The sequence below is a fragment of the Lonchura striata genome, chromosome 5 (genome assembly GCF_050655825.1).
Source record: "Lonchura striata isolate lonStrDom1 chromosome 5, ASM5065582v1, whole genome shotgun sequence".
In the NCBI taxonomy this organism is placed as follows: Eukaryota; Metazoa; Chordata; class Aves; order Passeriformes; family Estrildidae; genus Lonchura; species Lonchura striata.
The window spans coordinates 10,353,726-10,373,565 of NC_140707.1; the positions used below are offsets into that span (position 1 = coordinate 10,353,726).

General features: G+C 55.4%; 3 protein-coding genes across 3 annotated transcripts; 2 read left to right on the top strand and 1 right to left on the bottom strand.

The window, feature by feature from the left end:
* Positions 1–2,624: 2,624 nt before the first annotated feature.
* LOC144246539 (serine/threonine-protein kinase pim-1-like) lies at positions 2,625–10,203 on the top strand. The gene is made up of 4 exons (XM_077784452.2): positions 2,625–2,704; positions 3,003–3,369; positions 3,575–3,751; positions 3,939–10,203. Exons 2-4 carry the CDS (start codon positions 3,039–3,041, stop codon positions 4,040–4,042), a joined length of 612 nt encoding a protein of 203 aa, XP_077640578.2. The 5' UTR covers positions 2,625–2,704; positions 3,003–3,038; the 3' UTR covers positions 4,043–10,203.
* Positions 10,204–13,631: 3,428 nt separating this feature from the next.
* LOC144246537 (serine/threonine-protein kinase pim-1-like) lies at positions 13,632–15,324 on the top strand. Its single transcript, XM_085579626.1, has 4 exons — positions 13,632–13,947; positions 14,246–14,612; positions 14,818–14,994; positions 15,181–15,324. The coding sequence occupies exons 2-4, from the start codon at positions 14,282–14,284 to the stop codon at positions 15,282–15,284; spliced, it is 612 nt and encodes a 203-aa protein (XP_085435752.1). The 5' UTR covers positions 13,632–13,947; positions 14,246–14,281; the 3' UTR covers positions 15,285–15,324.
* Positions 15,325–17,254: 1,930 nt separating this feature from the next.
* Positions 17,255–18,347, bottom strand: LOC146767233 (endogenous retrovirus group PABLB member 1 Env polyprotein-like). Its single transcript, XM_085579624.1, is given in 2 exon segments — positions 17,255–17,482; positions 17,484–18,347. Coding segments are annotated over 2 exon segments (1,092 nt in total).
* Between the last annotated feature and the right edge of the window lie 1,493 nt (positions 18,348–19,840).

Below are 19,840 nucleotides of genomic sequence, written 5' to 3' on the forward strand. Positions count from 1 at the left end.
GGACGGGGCAGTGTGAGATAACGGAGGGAAATGTAGGAGAACAGATTATGGGAAACAGGGAATGGGGCTGCGGCCCAGCCTCATCCCTAATGGGGTGCAGCTGTAGAAGACAGGTGAACAGCACTGAAGGAAAAGAAGCACTGAATGCTGATGTTTATTGACCAACCACCAAAAGAGTAAGAGGGTACACAGATATTATGCATGTGAGGGAAAAGGGTATAGAAGTTTGTACTGGGGAATAATAAAATGCTGGCGCTTGAAACCTTTCATGGTGTCAGTCACGGGTCCGCAGCCAGGGACATTCCTGTATGATTGACTGTGCCACTACCAGCAGGTCACCCATCTCCTGGATGATGGGAAGGCAATGCAGGTTCTATTTCAGGATTTAGAATTTTGATCCTGTCCCTCACAGAATGGATCTGGAACAGGTGTCCAGGTGTAACACAAACAGAGACAGGGTGTGCTGGGCGAAGAATGGGCTGAGGTACCAGTTTTCAATGGGATAAGATCCATTTTCTTCCCAGGGAGGTGCAAAGAGCTGGGTTTGGATTCAGGACGGGAATGTGGTAGGTAGCACACGGATGGCCTGGATGTTGCTGAGCGGGGCTTGCCCTCCTCAAGGACTTTGCAGTGTCCCATTGGACAATCCATGTCCCATGCTCTGCCAGCAAGGAGGTGAGACCATCAACATTCCCCTCCTCATCCCTGTGTGCCACTTAAAGAAGATTCTTCCACCCACTGTGCTCCAGAGAGCTGGCAGGTGCCCATAGGGAGCCCCCTGATCCCTGCTGGGGCCCTGCGGAGGGCGGGGCCGAGGCAGGGCTGTGAGGGCACAAAGGGGCAGAGCGCTGGCGTGAGGCAGGGCTGTGATGTCCCAGGGCTGTGCTGGCCGCAGCACTGTGACATCGCTGCGACATCACCGCGCTGTCGCTGGATAAAAGGGGCCAGTGCCCGCAGCTGCCAGTGCAGCCGCGACGGGACGTGCTGGAGCCATGGGTGCCGGTGACGTGCTGATGGCTGCGCTTGTCCTGCTGCTGGCCGCCGTGGCTGTCTGGTGGGCCTTTGGCCACCGGCAGCCACGGAGCCGGCGGGCACGGACAGCCAAGAGGAGCAAGCGCCGCGGGGCCAGGCCCAGAGGCTCACGGAGGAAGCGAGGAGCCCCTGCGGCTCCCAGGCTCCCCAGGCCTCGGGCCGCTCCTGGCAAGCGGCCGCGTGCTCCCGCCAGCCCCCTGGGCAGCCCCTGCGGCTGCGGCCCCTGCCTGGCAGAGGCCCGGGAGCTGCGGGAACTGATGCTGCACCTCGGGGATGGCAGCGGGACACGTGCGCCGCTCTACTCGGGGATGTGGCAGGCCTTGTGGGCAGAACTGCAGGAGCTGCTGAAGCGAGGCCACCTGCCCTGCTGTGCCTCGGACAGCTCCTCCAGAGGCCTCCATCCCTTCCAGAGGCTGCTCCCAGCAACATTCTCCATCCCTGGGAGAGCCTCAAGCCCTGCAAGGGTGGCTCAGCAGGGGGAAGCCACCAGCATCCATGCAGGAACCTCAGGCTGTCAGAGACCCTGCACCCTGCCAGGAGCCTCTGCTCTCTCTGACAGCCTCCATCCCTCGCAGAGGCGCAGTGAGACCTGTCAGCCTGCACAAGGTGCAGAGCCTGTGCCCAGGTCTCCCGGCTCCCTTGGACTCGTGCACTTCAGCAGCACGGGCGCAATCCTGACCCCTGACGTGGCAGGGGAGAGCCCGCAAGTCCAAATGGGAGCCCAGCCCGATGCAGGGGAGCCCGCTCAGGAGCAGCTGGCGGGGCAGCCAGTGTCCTGGAGCCAGCAGTGGTCATCCCAGAGCGGCCAGGACAGCCAGGACGCTGTGCCGGATCTGCCCGCCAGCGACAGCCCGGGCCTGGTGGTGGAGACGAGCCTCCAGACGCTACGGAGGCTCCTCCACCTGCAGGGAGCTGCCCCAAGACAGCCCTCGAGTGCCGCCAAGGGCTTTCTAGCAGCAGGTGAGATCTCCCGAGGAGCTGCCTGAGGCTCCCCCGGGCAATGCAGGGGCGCGGCCCGGCCAGGCCAGGGCCCCCGAGAGCAGCCTAGTCGCCGGCTCTTTGCAGCGCTGCGATGCACGGCGTGAACAAGCCCTGTCTGCCTTGCAGCCGCTCCCGGTACTCCCCCGGGCCAAGGCTCGGGCTGCAGCCCCTGCCGTCGGCCGGAGCGGAGCCCAGCCCACGCCGCCGGGGACAGCGACGGTGCCGCCCCGGCCCGCTGCCCCGGGGCTGCCGCAGCCGCCTGTGCGCGCTGCCCCGGCCCGGCTCCGCCGCTCGCCAGCCCGGCGGCTGCAGGGCCGTGGCCGCTGCCCGGCGCGCAGCACGAAGCAGGTGAGAGCGCGGCGGCCGCGGGGGCCCGGCCCGCTTCACTCGCGGGCACTTGCGGGGCGTTCTGGGCGCCAGGCTGACGGCTTCTCTCGGCCGCAGGGCAAAAGAGGCAGCGGCAGGAGCGGTACCTGCTGGGCCCGCAGCTGGGCAGCGGCGGCTTCGGAACCGTCTTCTCGGGCATCCGCCTCTCGGACGGGAGCCCGGTGAGTGGCCGCCGCGGCCGGGCGGGGCAGGAGGGGCAGCGGCGGGGAGCGGCAGGGCTGGAGCTCAGCCCTCCTCTCTCCGTGGCTCGCAGGTGGCCATCAAACGCGTGGACCGGGAGAGCGTCCTGCAGTGGGACGAGCTGGTGAGCGAGCGGGGCCAGCGGGACAGAGCGGGGCGCGGCGGGCAGGGAGAATCCCGGGGCGGGCTCGGCGTGCGGAGCCGCAGCCCCGCGGGCCCGGGCACGGCCAACAGCGGTGCCGGGGCCGGGCAGGGCCCCCCGAGCATCCCCCGGGCGGGAGGCAGCGCAGGCGGCAGGGAGGCTGCGCCAGGGGCACTGGGGCATCCCGGGCAGGGCGCAGCGCAGCCCCAGGGCTGCAGCAGCAGCAGCAGCAGCAGCAGCAGCAGGCCTGCCCGAGGCACCGATTGTCTCCCGCTGACAGCCCGACGGCACCCGCGTGCCCTTGGAGGTGGTGCTGATGGAGAAGGTGGGCTCTGGCTGCCACAACATCATCCAGCTCCTGGACTGGTTTGAGCTGCCCGACAGCTTCGTGCTGGTGCTGGAGCGCCCGGAGGCATCGCAGGATCTCCTGGAGTTCCTGCAGGAGCAGGGCTGCCTCTGCGAGGTGCAGGCGCGCTGGCTTTTCTGCCAGGTGCTGGAGGCCGTGCGGCACTGCACCGCCTGCGGCGTCCTGCACCGGGACATCAAGCCGGAGAACCTCCTCGTGGACCCGGACAGCGGCGACCTGAAGCTGATCGACTTCGGCTGCGGCGCCTTCCTCCAGGAGCGGGCCTTCACGGGCTTTGCCGGTGAGCCATGGCCTGGGCCCAGCTCCCGGTGCCTTCTTGGCCTCGCGGAATGGTTTCGTGCCTTTGGCCAGCTGGCTGGGGGATGCGGGGTGGCCTCGGGGGGAAGCTGTGGCCGTGGGTGCGGGCCCTGCCTCGGCCAGGAGGCTGGCGCCGGGCTCTGGAAGGCAGCAGCCTGCGCCCGGCCAGCGCCGCCCGTCTCCCCTAGGAACCCACGCGTACAGCCCGCCCGAGTGGATCTGGCTCGGCTGCTACCACGGCCACGCGGCCACCGTCTGGTCCCTGGGCGTGCTGCTGTACGTCATGGTGTGCGGGAGCCTCCCCTTCCAGGACGACCATGCCATCGTGCTGGGCAAGCTCTCCTTCGGGCAGCAGCTCTCTCCAGGTGGGTGTCTGGCCTCAAGACGCCGGGCTTTGGCAGCTGGCGGCGCTCAGCCCGGCGCGGCCCTCACCAGCTCGGCGGGACGTGGCTCTGCCCTCCAGGGCCGGCCGCAGGAGGGGCCCGTGCCGACGGGGGCAGCTGGCCAGGAGACTTCTGCCGCTGACCGGCGCTTTCTGGCTTCTCTCCCCAGAGCTCCAGCACCTGATCCGATGGTGTTTGGCCAAGCACCCTGCGGACAGGCCGGAGCTGGACGAGATCTCGCGCCACCCTTGGGTGCGGGGCCGGCGTTCTTGATGCCTTGCCGGAGCCTCTGCAGCACCCACTTACCGAGTCCCACGCAGGACTGAGGACCCGAGAAATAAAACAACAAACTCATTTTGGTGTGTCAAGGCTGGTCCTTGTCAGTAACTTCAGCTAAAGAGGAATATTGGTGGGGAAAAGGGAGACACAGGAGCCCTTGGGGGACCTGAAATCGCTAATGGTGGTGGAAGAGAGCCCACTACACTCCTCCTACATATCCCTATCCCTTACAGAGGGGAAGCCCTGGCTAAATTCCAGGAAAAACAGTGCTGTGGATGCAAGGATCAGAACCAGGATCTGTGTGGAGAGCGTAGCTCACAGGAGGCACATGAATGGAACCGAGTGAGGCTGGGGCAGGAGGGTCAGGCCGAGCAGAGAAGGGGGACTCTCCCTCTGTCCATGCCAAGGCCCAGGGCAGCCCTGTCCCGGGAAGTGCACAGGGAGTGGATCCTTGAGCTGCTGCACCTTCGCACTGCCCTCGCTCAGCCTGGAACCCCCTCATTGCCCGGGGCAGCTGGTGGCACTGGGGAGTGGAGAGGGAAAGAAGCAGAACACAAGGATCTGTCCTACACCCCCACATGGACTGTTGTCATGGTTTGACACTGGCACAATGCCAGTGCCCCCATGAAAATGTGATCCCTCCCTTGAATGCTGTGAAGTGGAATCTAGAATAGAGCAAAGCAGGCCCAAGCTTAATAACAGGAAAAAAACTTTATTAAACTACTACTACAAAAGAAAAGAGAAAACTAAAGAAGGGAAAAAAAAAACCACACAAAGATCAATATGAAAACCTTGCAAAACATTCCTCCCCCCACCACCCAACTCCAACAAACCACAGTGAGACACAATCTGGACCCCAATCAGGTTTCCACCCTCCAAACAATTGATACTCAGTCCATCGAGGGAACAGAGTCTCTCCTGTGCCACAGACCCCCCAAGAAACACAGCTCCACATCCTGTGTTTCCATGTCACACATGGCACCGCCCGGAGAAAAGTTTGCCATGGTGACCCTTCTCCTTTCCATGCACAGTGCTCTCACCACAATGCATGGATGGTCAGACTGCCTTTAGGATTTTTCCTTTCAAGGATGCCCTGCCAAGAGGGGAGAAAACAACAGTTCAGTTTTTCATTGTTTGGGACCACAGTCCCCCCCATTTTCCCTTGGGGTTGAGGGCTCAAGAACAGAGATCTTCTTCTCTTCTCTTTCCTTTCCAGGGCAGGGGGTGCCACCACAAACCCCCTAACCTTTTCTCTGTTCACTCCACTTTTGTCTTTTTCCCAGCTGAAGCAGGTCTCTTGACTCACTGGCATCCTCCCAAAACACAGTCCCTCTTTGTCATGGTTTGACACTGGCACAAGGCCAGTGCCCCCATGAAAATGTGATCCCTACCTGGAATGCTGTGAAGTGGAATCTAGAATAGAGCAAAGCAGGCCCAAGCTTGATAACAGGAAAAAAAACTTTATTAAACTACCACTACAAAAGAAAAGAGAAAACTAAAGAAGGGAAAAAAAAACCACACAAAGATCCAAATGAAAACCTTGCAAAACATTCCTCCCCCCCACCACCCAACTCCAACAAACCACAGTGAGACACAATCTGGACCCCAATCAGGTTTCCACCCTCCAAGCAATCGATACTCAGTCCATCGAGGGAACAGAGTCTCTCCTGTGCCACAGACCCCCCAAGAAACACAGCTCCACATCCTGTGTTTCCATGTCACACATGGCACCGCCCGGAGAAAAAGTTTGCCATGGTGACCCTTCTCCTTTCCATGCACAGTGCTCTCACCACCAATGCATGGATGGTCAGACTGCCTTTAGGATTTTTCCTTTCAAGGATGCCCTGCCAAGAGGGGAGAAAACAACAGTTCAGTTTTTCATTGTTTGGGACCACAGTCCCCCCCCATTTTCCCCTGGGGCCGAGGGCTCAAGAACAGAGATCTTCTTCTCTTCTCTTTTCCTTTCCAGGGCAAGGGGGCGCCACCACAAACCCCCCAACCTTTTCTCTGTTCACTCCAATTTTGTCTTTTTCCCAGCTGAAGCAGGTCTCTTGACTCACTGGCATCCTCCCAAAACACAGTCCCTCTTGAAGGAGAAGATTTGGTTCAGGTTGTGGCTAACACGGAAAAGTCCAGCCAAAAGCCACTCCTTGTCCCCCTCCCATCCAGAATTCCTCCTTCCAACATCCCATCCTAGGGTCCAAGGTGTCCCTCTTCCTCTCTTTCAAACCGAGGAGGGGAAAGGAAGATTCACAAAGCTTTCATTTCTCAAGGAAGGGTTAAAAGTCCGAACTCCCAGGATGGCTCGATGCCCGGACATCCAGCAACTCCCACACAACTGGGCACCTTGCAGCTCCCCCCGCTCCTCCTTCCTTGCGGCTTTCTCTCTCCCTCTCGGGAGAGGAACTCTGGGGGGGGAAATGGAGACATCCCAGATTTCTTCCACCCTTCCATCTGCAGGGGCCAGCCCGGTTCCAGTCCCTCCACCCTTCGGAGTTACCTCCATCAGGCCATGGGGGCTTCCCCTCCCCCACCCAGCTCGTGGCTGGGGGGGGAAGGTCTGCACTGCACGCTGACCGGAACCAAAGAGAGCGAGTTCCCCTGGGAATTCTGCTTTCAACCCCTCTGTGTTCTCAGAGGCGTGTCTACTTTCAATTGGTCAATATCTAAATTGACCTCTTCCTTCCGGGAAAAATTATCTTTCCGTGTCAAACCACGACACTCTTGAAGGAGAAGATTTGGTTCAGGTTGTGGCTAACACGGAAAAGTCCAGCCAAAAGCCACTCCTTGTCCCCCTCCCATCCAGAATTCCTCCTTCCAACATCCCATCCCAGGGTCCAAGGTGTCCCTCTTCCTCTCTTTCAAACCGAGGAGGGGAAAGGAAGATTCACAAAGCTTTCATTTCTCAAGGAAGGGTTAAAAGTCCAAACTCCCAGGATGGCTCGATGCCCGGACATCCAGCAACTCCCACACAACTGGGCACCTTGCAGCTCCCCCGGCTCCTCCTTCCTTGTGGCTTTCTCTCTCCCTCTCGGGAGAGGAACTCTGGGGGGGGGAAATGGAGACATCCCAGATTTCTTCCACCCTTCCATCTGCAGGGGCCAGCCCGGTTCCAGTCCTTCCACCACCCTTGGGGCCTACCTTTCTCAGGCCATGGGGCTTCCCCTTCCCCACCCAGCTCGTTGCTGGGCAGGGGAGGTTTGCACTGCACGCTGACTGGAACCAAAGAGAGCGAGGTCCCCTGGGAATTCTGCTTTTAACTCCTCTGTGTTCTCAGAGGCGTGTCTACTTTCAATTGGTCAATAACTAAATTGACCTCTTCCTTCCGGAAAAAATTCTCTTTCCGTGTCAAACCATGACACCTGTGATGCCAGCTTCATGGGCTGCACCAAATGGCTGCCCTGTTGGGACCACCAGCAGAAACCTCCAGCAACATCCTAATTTACTGCTCCAGGAAAATGAAAATCCAAAAACTTAACTCCAAGGCAGGTCATTGAATATCTCCTTGGCATCTAGAGATCTATTATCTGAATCCAGTCATGAATGTCCTTCAGATCTCCTCCCTCGGGACCAGTTAAACATGACGTGGGATGTCGTGGTTTGACAGGAATATGAATCTTCTCAGAAGGAAGAAGTCAATTTGGATATTGACACTTGGAGCGACCAATTGAAAGTGGACACGCCTCTGAGAACACAGAGGGGTTAAAGGCAGAATTACCAGGAGAACTCTCGCTCTTTGGTTCCAGTCAGGGTTCAGTGCAGGACTCTCTCCTGCCCGGCCCATGGCTGGATGGAGGGGACCCATGCAGCCCAGCTTGAGGTAGGCCCAAGGGTGGAGGGACTGGAACCAGGCTGGCCCCCTGCAGATGGAAGGGTGGAGAAATCTGGGATGTCTGCCTTCTCCCCCAAAGTCGAGAGAGAGAGAGAGAGAAAGAGACAGCGGTGGTTTATCAGCAGTACGCCGCGGGGAAGGAGAAGAGCGGGGGGGGCCACAAGGCCACAAGGTGCCCAGCCGTGGGAGCTGGCAATCCGGGCAGTGAGCCATCCTGGGAGTCGGGACTTTTAACCCTTCCTTGAGAAATTAAAGCTTTGTGAAATTTTACTCCTCCTCAGTTTGAAAGAGAGGAAGAGAGACAGCCTGGGACCTGGAATGTTAGGAGAAGAAGACTGGGGGAGATGATGATGGAGTGGCTTTTGCCTGGACTTTTTCTTGTTAGCCACAGACTGAACCGAGTTTCTTCTCCAAGAGAGACTGTATTTTAGGAGGATGCCGGTGAGCCAAGAGACCTGCTTCAGCAGCTGAGAAAAGACAGGAGTGGAGTGAACAGAGAAAAGTCGGGGAGGTTTGTGGTGGTGCCCCCTGTCTTCAGAGAAGAAGAAGAGAAAAGATCTCTGTTCCTGAGACCCTCGGACCCAGGGGAGGAAGAAAATGAGGGGGACTGTGGTCCCAAAAACTGAACTGTTGTTTTTTTCCCCTCTTGGCAGAGCATCCTTGAAAGGAAAAATCCTAAAAGCAGCCTTTCCATCCATGCATTGGTGGTGAGAGCACTATCCATGGAAAGGAGAGGGTCACACTGGCAGATTTTCTCCAGGCAGTGCCATGTGTGACATGGAAACACAAGAAGTGGCAGCTGTGTTTCCTGGCGGTCTGTGGTGCAAGGGAGACTCCTCCATCCCCTGATGGACTTAGTATTGACTATATTGAAGGGTGAATACTTGACTAAGGGTCCAAATGTATCTCGCTGTGGTTTGTTGGAGTTGGGTGGTGGGAGGAGGAATGTTTTGAAAGATTTTGATTTTTATTTTGTGTGTGCTTTTCTTTCTTTATTTTCTTTTATAGTAGTATCATAGTAGTAGCTTAATAAAGTTTTTTTCCTTCTTATTAAGCTTGGGCCTGCTTTGCTCTTTTCCTGATCACATTTAACAGCATTCAATTGAGAGGTTGTATTTTCATGGGGGTGCTGGAATTGTGCCAGTGTCAAAACATGACAAGGGGTTAAACCCTTCTCTGCTTCTTAATTCTAAATTTCCGATGCCAGGAAAAGCTCCTTAGGTTAATAAAGACTTAATTTGATGTGAAGCTTTAAGGATAAGATAGCCTCTTGCAGTCTTCAGTTACAATTAAAGCCGTGGCTTTATTTTTTTCTAATCATATTACAAGTAAAGCTGTGGCTGCACAATTTTGCAAACACTGGGGCCACCCCTTGCCGAGGGGTTTAACATTTTACAAAGATGGACCATCGGTCTTCAAGTACAGCCCTGTGGTGTTCTTGCACGAGAACACATTTGGCATGCTCCTGTTCAACATCCACATAAAATTCAACTTCTTTTTCCCTGTCTGGAAGGGCTAGGGCAGGAGCCTCAGTTCATCTGCTTTTTAACACTTTAGAATTCTTTAGAATTCTTTCAGATTCTGCCAGGCTCTTACCTGACAGGGATAGCAGTGTTCTAGGGAGACACTCATGGCCCCAAAAGACCTGCCTTGAACAGGAGCTCAGTAACAGGCTGGAACCCCTTTCCTTCTCTCCTTTGAAACAGGGCATTGCTTTTTAGACACCACTTGTCCTGGTGGCTCCGAAGTGATTTGGAGAGGTTGCATATCTAATTTTCCACATTTCTGTGGGACTGCTCACACCTCTGGGTTTACTTCTCAGTAAGTAGGCCTTCTCGGACATCTGACACTAAGTTGCAATGGTGGTAGCTTCTTGTCCAAGATTTAAAAAAAAAAAACGTTTTCCAATTACCATCTGAGTAAGAATTGCCTTGGGGCAGTTTTCCTTATCTGCTGTTAATGGCCCCATCAATGCCTGGCCACATGACTCAGAGATAACACTGTCCAGGAAGAGGAGGTGATTAAGGACACACCTTGTAACTCATAATAACCCATTGTGAGATGCTCTGCCCAAGGGGAGGAGCTAGGCATTCCCACCTGGATAAAAGTGGAGATTTCTAGACAGAGGAGAGCCTTTTCGCAGGTTCTCCGAAAAGACACAGCAACTACATCTGCCATCCCAAGACGACTGCAGCTCTTCCAATTCAGACTGCTACCAGCACGCTGGCCAGGTTGTATTCTGACTTTGTCAGTAGCCTTTCCCTTTATATTATTACATATATTTTTGTCCTTTTCCCCTTTTCCCAATAAATTCTATTTCTGACTTAGAGTCTCTCACTAGTTTTACTTTCAAACCAGAACACTTCTTTATCAGCTTTCACAGTAATGATTGACATTCCCATTTTAGCCATCAAATCCCTGCCCAGTAAATTGCAATCACAAGCAGGAAGAAACAGAAATTCATGCATGTTAAACCTATCTCCACATTACCAATAGTAGTAGGGTGTTGCAGCATTTCTGAGAGAGAGGGCATGAATTATGTTCAGAATGAGATTTGAGCTACTCCAGTCTAGGCCTCAGATTTGAGCCTTGTGAGGCCCTCTAAGCCTGTGAAGAAGTTAGAAATTAAGAGTTTGTGGCGCAGATAGAAACTATATTAAGGTGTGATGGGAAGCACTGGGCTGTCTGGGTGTGAAGCAGTATAGGTTTATAGTGTGAGGTTTAGGCAAACTTAAGACAAAGATAAACAATGTTCACTTGCCAATGAGAGTGCCTTTGTAAACTGTAAACTCTATAGAAGTGTATATAAACTGCAATCTTCTCCCTAATAAGCAGAGAACGTTGGATTAACCATATTGGCTCGACGTGCGTTCTGTCCTGTCCAGCTTTCCTGTCTTATGAGGACCCTGGTTTCAGCAGAATCCTGTGGGAATTCAGCTCTCTGAGCATCCTCTCTGCTTTTAGCTGTTCCCAGTGTCCTTGTCCCACAGAGCCTGGCTCTGCCAAGTGCCACAGGCTTCTCTGGGTGCCAAAGGGTGTCCAACAGGAGAAGGACAGTGGTGTTACAGTGATTTTTCATGTGGAATTGCCTGGGACAACTTGGACCAGAACAATATCTATGATGCTGTGGCATTGGATAGGATTCATCCAGATATGTCCCAAAAGGAAGCCCCTAAATCCTCTGCCCAAGCTCCTGAATGACAAGGAGGTCCATGCTGGCTCTGTGTTCTCTGGCTGTATCTGACTTGACAGGAAGGGCTTGGAGTCTCCAGGAAACTCCAGCCCTGATAATCTGATCTTGATAGCAGCAAAGGCCATCATTGGCACAACTGGGAAGTGATGGAAGGACAGCGCCAGCATCTGGACAGGGCAGTGTGAGATAACGGAGGGAAATGTAGGAGAACAGATTATGGGAAACAGGGAATGGGGCTGCGGCCCAGCCTCATCCCTAATGGGGTGCAGCTGTAGAAGACAGGTGAACAGCACTGAAGGAAAAGAAGCACTGAATGCTGATGTTTATTGACCAACCACCAAAAGAGTAAGAGGGTACACAGATATTATGCATGTGAGGGAAAAGGGTATAGAAGTTTGTACTGGGGAATAATAAAATGCTGGCGCTTGAAACCTTTCATGGTGTCAGTCACGGGTCCGCAGCCAGGGACATTCCTGTATGATTGACTGTGCCACTACCAGCAGGTCACCCATCTCCTGGATGATGGGAAGGCAATGCAGGTTCTATTTCAGGATTTAGAATTTTGATCCTGTCCCTCACAGAATGGATCTGGAACAGGTGTCCAGGTGTAACACAAACAGAGACAGGGTGTGCTGGGCGAAGAATGGGCTGAGGTACCAGTTTTCAATGGGATAAGATCCATTTTCTTCCCAGGGAGGTGCAAAGAGCTGGGTTTGGATTCAGGACGGGAATGTGGTAGGTAGCACACGGATGGCCTGGATGTTGCTGAGCGGGGCTTGCCCTCCTCAAGGACTTTGCAGTGTCCCATTGGACAATCCATGTCCCATGCTCTGCCAGCAAGGAGGTGAGACCATCAACATTCCCCACTTCATCCCTGTGTGCCACTTAAAGAAGATTCTTCCACCCACTGTGCTCCAGAGAGCTGGCAGGTGCCCATAGGGAGCCCCCTGATCCCTGCTGGGGCCCTGCGGAGGGCGGGGCCGAGGCAGGGCTGTGAGGGCACAAAGGGGCAGAGCGCTGGCGTGAGGCAGGGCTGTGATGTCCCAGGGCTGTGCTGGCCGCAGCACTGTGACATCGCTGCGACATCACCGCGCTGTCGCTGGATAAAAGGGGCCAGTGCCCGCAGCTGCCAGTGCAGCCGCGACGGGACGTGCTGGAGCCATGGGTGCCGGTGACGTGCTGATGGCTGCGCTTGTCCTGCTGCTGGCCGCCGTGGCTGTCTGGTGGGCCTTTGGCCACCGGCAGCCACGGAGCCGGCGGGCACGGACAGCCAAGAGGAGCAAGCGCCGGAGGGCCAGGCCCAGAGGCTCACGGAGGAAGCGAGGAGCCCCTGCGGCTCCCAGGCTCCCCAGGCCTCGGGCCGCTCCTGGCAAGCGGCCGCGTGCTCCCGCCAGCCCCCTGGGCAGCCCCTGTGGCTGCGGCCCCTGCCTGGCAGGGGCCCGGGAGCTGCGGGAACTGATGCTGCAGCTCTGGGATGGCAGCGGGACACGTGCGCCGCTCTACTCGGGGATGTGGCAGGCCTTGTGGGCAGAACTGCAGGAGCTGCTGAAGCGAGGCCACCTGTCCTGCTGTGCCTCGGACAGCTCCTCCAGAGGCCTCCATCCCTTCCAGAGGCTGCTCCCAGCAACATTCTCCATCCCTGGGAGAGCCTCAAGCCCTGCAAGGGTGGCTCAGCAGGGGGAAGCCACCAGCATCCATGCAGGAACCTCAGGCTGTCAGAGACCCTGCACCCTGCCAGGAGCCTCTGCTCTCTCTGACAGCCTCCATCCCTCGCAGAGGCGCAGTGAGACCTGTCAGCCTGCACAAGGTGCAGAGCCTGTGCCCAGGTCTCCCGGCTCCCTTGGACTCGTGCACTTCAGCAGCACGGGCGCAATCCTGACCCCTGACGTGGCAGGGGAGAGCCCGCAAGTCCAAATGGGAGCCCAGCCCGATGCAGGGGAGCCCGCTCAGGAGCAGCTGGCGGGGCAGCCAGTGTCCTGGAGCCAGCAGTGGTCATCCCAGAGCGGCCAGGACAGCCAGGACGCTGTGCCGGATCTGCCCGCCAGCGACAGCCCGGGCCTGGTGGTGGAGACGAGCCTCCAGACGCTACGGAGGCTCCTCCACCTGCAGGGAGCTGCCCCAAGACAGCCCTCGAGTGCCGCCAAGGGCTTTCTAGCAGCAGGTGAGATCTCCCGAGGAGCTGCCTGAGGCTCCCCCGGGCAATGCAGGGGCGCGGCCCGGCCAGGCCAGGGCCCCCGAGAGCAGCCTAGTCGCCGGCTCTTTGCAGCGCCTGCGATGCACGGCGTGAACAAGCCCTGTCTGCTTTGCAGCCGCTCCCGGGACTCCCCTGGGCCAAGGCTCGGGCTGCAGCCCCGGCCGTCGGCAGGAGCGGAGCCCAGCGCACGACGCCGGGGACAGCGACGGTGCCGCCCCGGCCCGCTGCCCCGGGGCTGCCGCAGCCGCCTGTGCGCGCTGCCCCGGCCCGGCTCTGCCGCTCGCCAGCCCGGCGGCTGCAGGGCCGTGGCCGCTGCCCGGCGCGCAGCAGGAAGCAGGTGAGAGCGCGGCGGCCGCGGGGGCCCGGCCCGCTTCACTCGCGGGCACTTGCGGGGCGTTCTGGGCGCCAGGCTGACGGCTTCTCTCGGCCGCAGGGCAGAGGAGGCAGCGGCAGGAGCGGTACCTGCTGGGCCCGCAGCTGGGCAGCGGCGGCTTCGGCACCGTCTTCTCGGGCATCCGCCTCTCGGACGGGAGCCCGGTGAGTGGCCGCCGCGGCCGGGCGGGGCAGGAGGGGCAGCGGCGGGGAGCGGCAGGGCTGGAGCTCAGCCCTCCTCTCTCCGTGGCTCGCAGGTGGCCATCAAACGCGTGGACCGGGAGAGCGTCCTGCAGTGGGACGAGCTGGTGAGCGAGCGGGGCCAGCGGGACAGAGCGGGGCGCGGCGGGCAGGGAGAATCCCGGGGCGGGCTCGGCGTGCGGAGCCGCAGCCCCGCGGGCCCGGGCACGGCCAACAGCGGTGCCGGGGCCGGGCAGGGCCCCCCGAGCATCCCCCGGGCGGGAGGCAGCGCAGGCGGCAGGGAGGCTGCGCCAGGGGCACCGGGGCATCCCGGGCAGGGCGCAGCGCAGCCCCAGGGCTGCAGCAGCAGCAGCAGCAGCAGCAGCTGCAGGCCTGCCCGAGGCACCGATTGTCTCCCGCTGACAGCCCGACGGCACCCGCGTGCCCTTGGAGGTGGTGCTGATGGAGAAGGTGGGCTCTGGCTGCCACAACATCATCCAGCTCCTGGACTGGTTTGAGCTGCCCGACAGCTTCGTGCTGGTGCTGGAGCGCCCGGAGGCATCGCAGGATCTCCTGGAGTTCCTGCAGGAGCAGGGCTGCCTCTGCGAGGAGCAGGCGCGCTGGCTTTTCTGCCAGGTGCTGGAGGCCGTGCGGCACTGCACCGCCTGCGGCGTCCTGCACCGGGACATCAAGCCGGAGAACCTGCTGGTGGACCCGGACAGCGGCGACCTGAAGCTGATCGACTTCGGCTGCGGCGCCTTCCTCCAGGAGCGGGCCTTCACGGGCTTTGCCGGTGAGCCATGGCCTGGGCCCTGCTCCCGGTGCCTTCTTGGCCTCGCGGAATGGTTTCGTGCCTTTGGCCAGCTGGCCGGGGGATGCGGGGTGGCCTCGGGGAGAAGCTGTGGCCGTGGGTGCGGGCCCTGCCTCGGCCAGGAGGCTGGCGCCGGGCTCTGGAAGGCAGCAGCCTGCGCCCGGCCAGCGCCGCCCGTCTCCCCTAGGAACCCACGCGTACAGCCCGCCCGAGTGGATCTGGCTCGGCTGCTACCACGGCCACGCAGCCACCGTCTGGTCCCTGGGCGTGCTGCTGTACGTTATGGTGTGCGGGAGCCTCCCCTTCCAGGACGACCATGCCATCGTGCTGGGCAAGCTCTCCTTCGGGCAGCAGCTCTCTCCAGGTGGGTGTCTGGCCTCAAGACGCCGGGCTTTGGCAGCTGGCGGCGCTCAGCCCGGCGCGGCCCTCACCAGCTCGGCGGGACGTGGCTCTGCCCTCCAGGGCCGGCCACAGGACGGGCCCGTGCCGACGGGGGCAGCTGGCCAGGAGACTCTGCCGCTGACCGGCGCTTTCTGGCTTCTCTCCCCAGAGCTCCAGCACCTGATCCGATGGTGTTTGGCCAAGCACCCTGCGGACAGGCCGGAGCTGGACGAGATCTCGCACCACCCTTGGGTGCGGGGCCGGCGTTCTTGATGCCTTGCCGGAGCCTCTGCAGCACCCACTTACCGAGTCCCACGCAGGGCTGAGGACCCGAGAAATAAAACAACAAACTCATTTTGGTGTGTCAAGGCTGGTCCTTGTCAGCAACTTCAGCTAAAGAGGGATATTGGTGGGGAAAAGGGAGACACAGGAGCCCTTGGGGGACCTGAAATCGCTAATGGTGGTGGAAGAGAGCCCACCACACTCCTCCTACATATCCCTATCCCTCACACAGGGGAAGCCCTGGCTAAATTCCAGGAAAAACAGTGCTGTGGATGCAAGGATCAGAACCAGGATCTGTGTGGAGAGCGGAGCTCACGGGAGGCACATGAATGGAACCGAGTGAGGCTGGGGCAGGAGGGTCAGGCCGAGCAGAGAAGGGGGACTCTCCCTCTGTCCATGCCAAGGCCCAGGGCAGCCCTGTCCCGGGAAGTGCACAGGGAGTGGATCCTTGAGCTGCTGCACCTTCGCACTGCTCTCGCTCAGCCCAGAACCCCCTCATTGCCCGGGGCAGCTGGTGGCACTGGGGAGTGGAGAGGGAAAGAAGCAGAACACAAGGATCTGTCCTACACCCCCACATGGACTGTGATGCCAGCTTCATGGGCTGCACCAAATGGCTGCCCTGTTGGGACCACCAGCAGAAACCTCCAGCAACATCCTAATTTACCGCTCCAGGAAAATGAAAATCCCAAAGATTAACTCCAAGGTGGATCTTTGAATATCTCCTTGGCATCTAGAGATCTATTATCTGAATCCAGTCATGAATTTCCTTCAGGTCTCCTCCCCCGGGACCAGTTAAACACAAGATGGGGTTAAAGCCTCCTCTGCCTCTTAATTCTAAATCTCCCATTCCAGGAGAATTAACAAAGACTTCATTTGACGCGAAGTTTTAAGGATAAGAGATTCTTTTGCAGTCTTCAGTTAAAATTAAAGATGTGACTTTATTTTTTTTTGTTTGTTTGTAATTATATTACAATTAATGCTGTGACCGCACAATTGTGCAAACAATGGGGCCACCCCTCGCCAAGGGGCTTAACATTTTACAAAGATGGACCATCGGTCTTCAAGTACAGCCCTGTGGTGTTCTTGCACTAGAACTCCTTTGGCATGCTCCTGTTCAACATGCACACATTAAAATTCCAATTCCTCTTCCCTGTGTGGGCTAGGGCAGGAGGCTCAGTTCATCTGCTTTTTAACACTTTAAAATTCTTTCAGATTCTGACAGGCTCTTACCTGGCAGGCATGGCAGTGTTCCAGGGAGACACCCGTGGCTCCAAAAGACCTGCCTTGAACAGGAGCTCAGTAACAGTCTGGAACCCCTTTCCTTCTCTCCTTTGAAACAGGGCATTGCTTTCTAGACACCACTTGTCCTGGTGGCTTCAAAGTGATTTGGAGAGGTTCCATATCTAATTTTCCACATTTCTGTGGGACTGCCCACACCTCTGGGTTTACTTCAGCCTTGGCCTTCTCAGACATCTGACACAAAGCTACAAGGGCGGCAGCTTCCTTACCAGCTTTCACAGTCATAATTGACATTCCCATTTTAGCCATCAAATCCCTTCCCAGTAAATTGTAATCACAAGTAGGAAGAAACAGAAATTCACAAAGCCAAGGACCTCACCAGACAGGAAAGCTGGACTGGACAAATATAGATGGAACCAATAAGATTAATCAAACGTTCTCCATTTATTAGTTAGAAGATGGCAGTTTATATACACTTCAATGTAGTTTACGGTTTACAAAGGCACTCTCATTGGTAAGGTAACATTGTTTGTCTTCGTCTTAAGGTGGACTAAACTTCACACTATAAATCTATACTGCTTCACACCAGAAAGCCCAGTGTTTCACATCACACCTTAATACAATTTCTAACTGCGCCACAAGCTCTTAATTTCCGACTGTGTCAACGGGTTGAAGGCCTCACAAGGTCCATACCTGAGGCCTAGACTGGAGTAGCTCAAATCTCATTCCAGCCATAAATCATACCCTCTTTCTCTCAGAATGCTACAACAATTCCCTCTTTCTTTTTGAGCTACCCAGGCTGATGCGAAGGCACAGTGCACTATCTTCTGCATACACTGTAATAAACACAGTATAATAGCTAAAATAATTATAGAGATAAGAAAAAACACAATACCAAAACAAATTAAATCTTTGATCCAACCAGCAAAACCTAGAGAATTGAGCCAGTTATTTATCAAATGGAGTGTCTACTACTACAAGTTTCTTCATGTTGTCCTTCAATTGCGTTAACTGTTTGCAAATTGATTGGGAATGGTCAGACAAATTTATGCAACACATGCCTTCAAATTCCTCATACCCATGTCCTTGTGCTAGAAGAGGTAAATCAATGGCAGCTCTGTTTTGCAGATCCACGTGATGGGTACTATCTACATCTGCAGCAAGCTGAGTTATCAGTTTAGATGTGATATTAATTTGCTTTCCTGTCCAACAGGCTAGGGTTCTCAATTATGTGAGAGCTTGCGCTGAACCAAGTCCTGGGGAGAAAATTGAGTCTAGTACTACAGAGGTGCACCCCCATAATGACACTTGAACTTTACAATCGGGGTCTAGTTGGAGAACACTGCATTTGGCTCATTGAGTCTTCTGAGGCAATCCAAGAACTTGATGAATGGTGGGAGCAAAAAGCATTAATTTATCAATGTAACATGAACCTCCCCTACCATTTTGAGGTACTGCAGACCAGGCTCGGTCCCCACAAATGAGGAAGGTTCCTGGGGGCAGTTTTCCCACACCACCTCTTGACGGTGTCACAGATTGAGTCCAGTTGTTACAGTATTCTGAGTAATTATAATACAATGGTGATCTGGGAGACAACCAAGTGCTGTCATCTGTTAACTGTCTTTTTTCTTGAGTTGGTTTTATAGCATAAGGTCCAAATATCAAGCAATAATTTCCTGGGACAGAACCCAAAAGATCAAATTCTTGAAGACTGACATCAATAAATTTAAGATTTTGCACAAAGGCAACAGCTTGCGCTCCCAGTGTGCTTTTTGGATTTATTTGAGCTCAGGTCCAAGTTTTAAAGTCTGCCATGGAACCAAATGGAACTCCAATTAAACAATACGAAAAGGATTAGATGGTGTAGCTAACGACAGGCAGAATGAATCTTACCTAGTTTGTTTGGCCCAAGTGATCCACATGTTTTCTCTCTTGTCAATGTCAAGGATTCCAGATACTTCAATTACTAAAACACTACTTAATAGAAACATTGTGACCCACCACATATTTCTCATGTTCTTGAATGCCTTGTTTAACATAAAAGGAACAAACTTATTCTAAACATAAACTATAACTTATACTAAACTAACTTCTAATTTCACACTTATGATAATCTAACTTATTTCTCTGTACTCTACAAAGTTAATTCTCATCAGAACTGGATTTATCACGGGATGTTCTAGGCAAATTGTCGTCATCGACATTATTATCACTGCAGGTTGGTATCTCTGCCTTTGGACTCACATGGGTGAATCTGCTCAGCACCCAAACTGGACCAGTACCTGTTGAAACACACATATAACCTCTGCAATTAAACAACACCAGACTTGGCCCTTGCCATTCGCCCGTCTACATGTCCTTGTGATAAACTTAAAGTCCTGGAATTGCTTGTGGTCTTCCTTCTTTCACTGCTTGGTGGTGTAATACAGCCGCAGGTTCTTCTCTGCCTTCTGCTAAACACAAATAGCTTAGAGTTAACAATACTTCTGACAATCAATTAGACATATTGGTTTCATCACTTTGCTTTTGTTTTGCTAGGTATTCTTTCAGGGTATGGTTGGCCCTCTCTACAATGGCTTGACCTGTAAATGAGTGAGGGATCCCCCCACCTCTGCATAAATGTAGCAATTTGTGGACTAACATAAGATGGAGGATTATCAGTTTTGATTTCTACAGGTGCACCCATTACTGCAAAGCAGGCAAATAAATGCCTTTTCACATGCAGAGCCTTTCCCCCTGTTTGTGCTGTGGCCCAAATAAATCTACAATAAGTGTCTACAGCGACATGGACATATTTCAGCCTACCAAACTCGGGAACATGAGTTACATCCATCTGCCACAACTCTAAAGCTTTCAGACCCCTTGGATTTGTACCAAGTCCGAGGCCAGGCCCATAATGACTACATTGAAGGCAGGCTGGAACAATCTCCTGTGCATTATTCATGGGGATTTGAAATTGTTGGTGCATGGCTCTCAAATTTTGGTGGAATGTCTCATGACTGTTGCAAGCTCTCTCAAAGCTATTCTGTGGGGGAACATGAACAGCCACAGAAGTGACTGAAGTCAACCCACTACACTAAAATATTAGGAATTTCAAGGAAACTAATTCTTATTCAATGAAACTGACTGCACTTCAACCATGTCAACAATGCCTGAGAAAGAACCACACTTGTGTATCTTCAGAAGCATGAGGAGAGCAGAGAAATATCAGAAAAGTGTTTCTATCCCCCACACATCACCCTAGCAACAGCTTTTAATTACAACATTTATGAATTATTTATCTTAAACTACTTGGTTACATATAGAAA

Bases quoted from the DNA above. Each gene is read 5' to 3' on its own strand.
- LOC144246537 (XM_085579626.1), top strand. From the start codon at position 14,282: ATGGAGAAGGTGGGCTCTGGCTGCCACAACATCATCCAGCTCCTGGAC. The intron at 14,613-14,817 runs GTGAGCCATGGC...CGTCTCCCCTAG, and splicing joins GGCCTTCACGGGCTTTGCCG to GAACCCACGCGTACAGCCCG. The intron at 14,995-15,180 runs GTGGGTGTCTGG...TTCTCTCCCCAG, and splicing joins CGGGCAGCAGCTCTCTCCAG to AGCTCCAGCACCTGATCCGA.
- LOC144246539 (XM_077784452.2), top strand. From the start codon at position 3,039: ATGGAGAAGGTGGGCTCTGGCTGCCACAACATCATCCAGCTCCTGGAC. The intron at 3,370-3,574 runs GTGAGCCATGGC...CGTCTCCCCTAG, and splicing joins GGCCTTCACGGGCTTTGCCG to GAACCCACGCGTACAGCCCG. The intron at 3,752-3,938 runs GTGGGTGTCTGG...TTCTCTCCCCAG, and splicing joins CGGGCAGCAGCTCTCTCCAG to AGCTCCAGCACCTGATCCGA.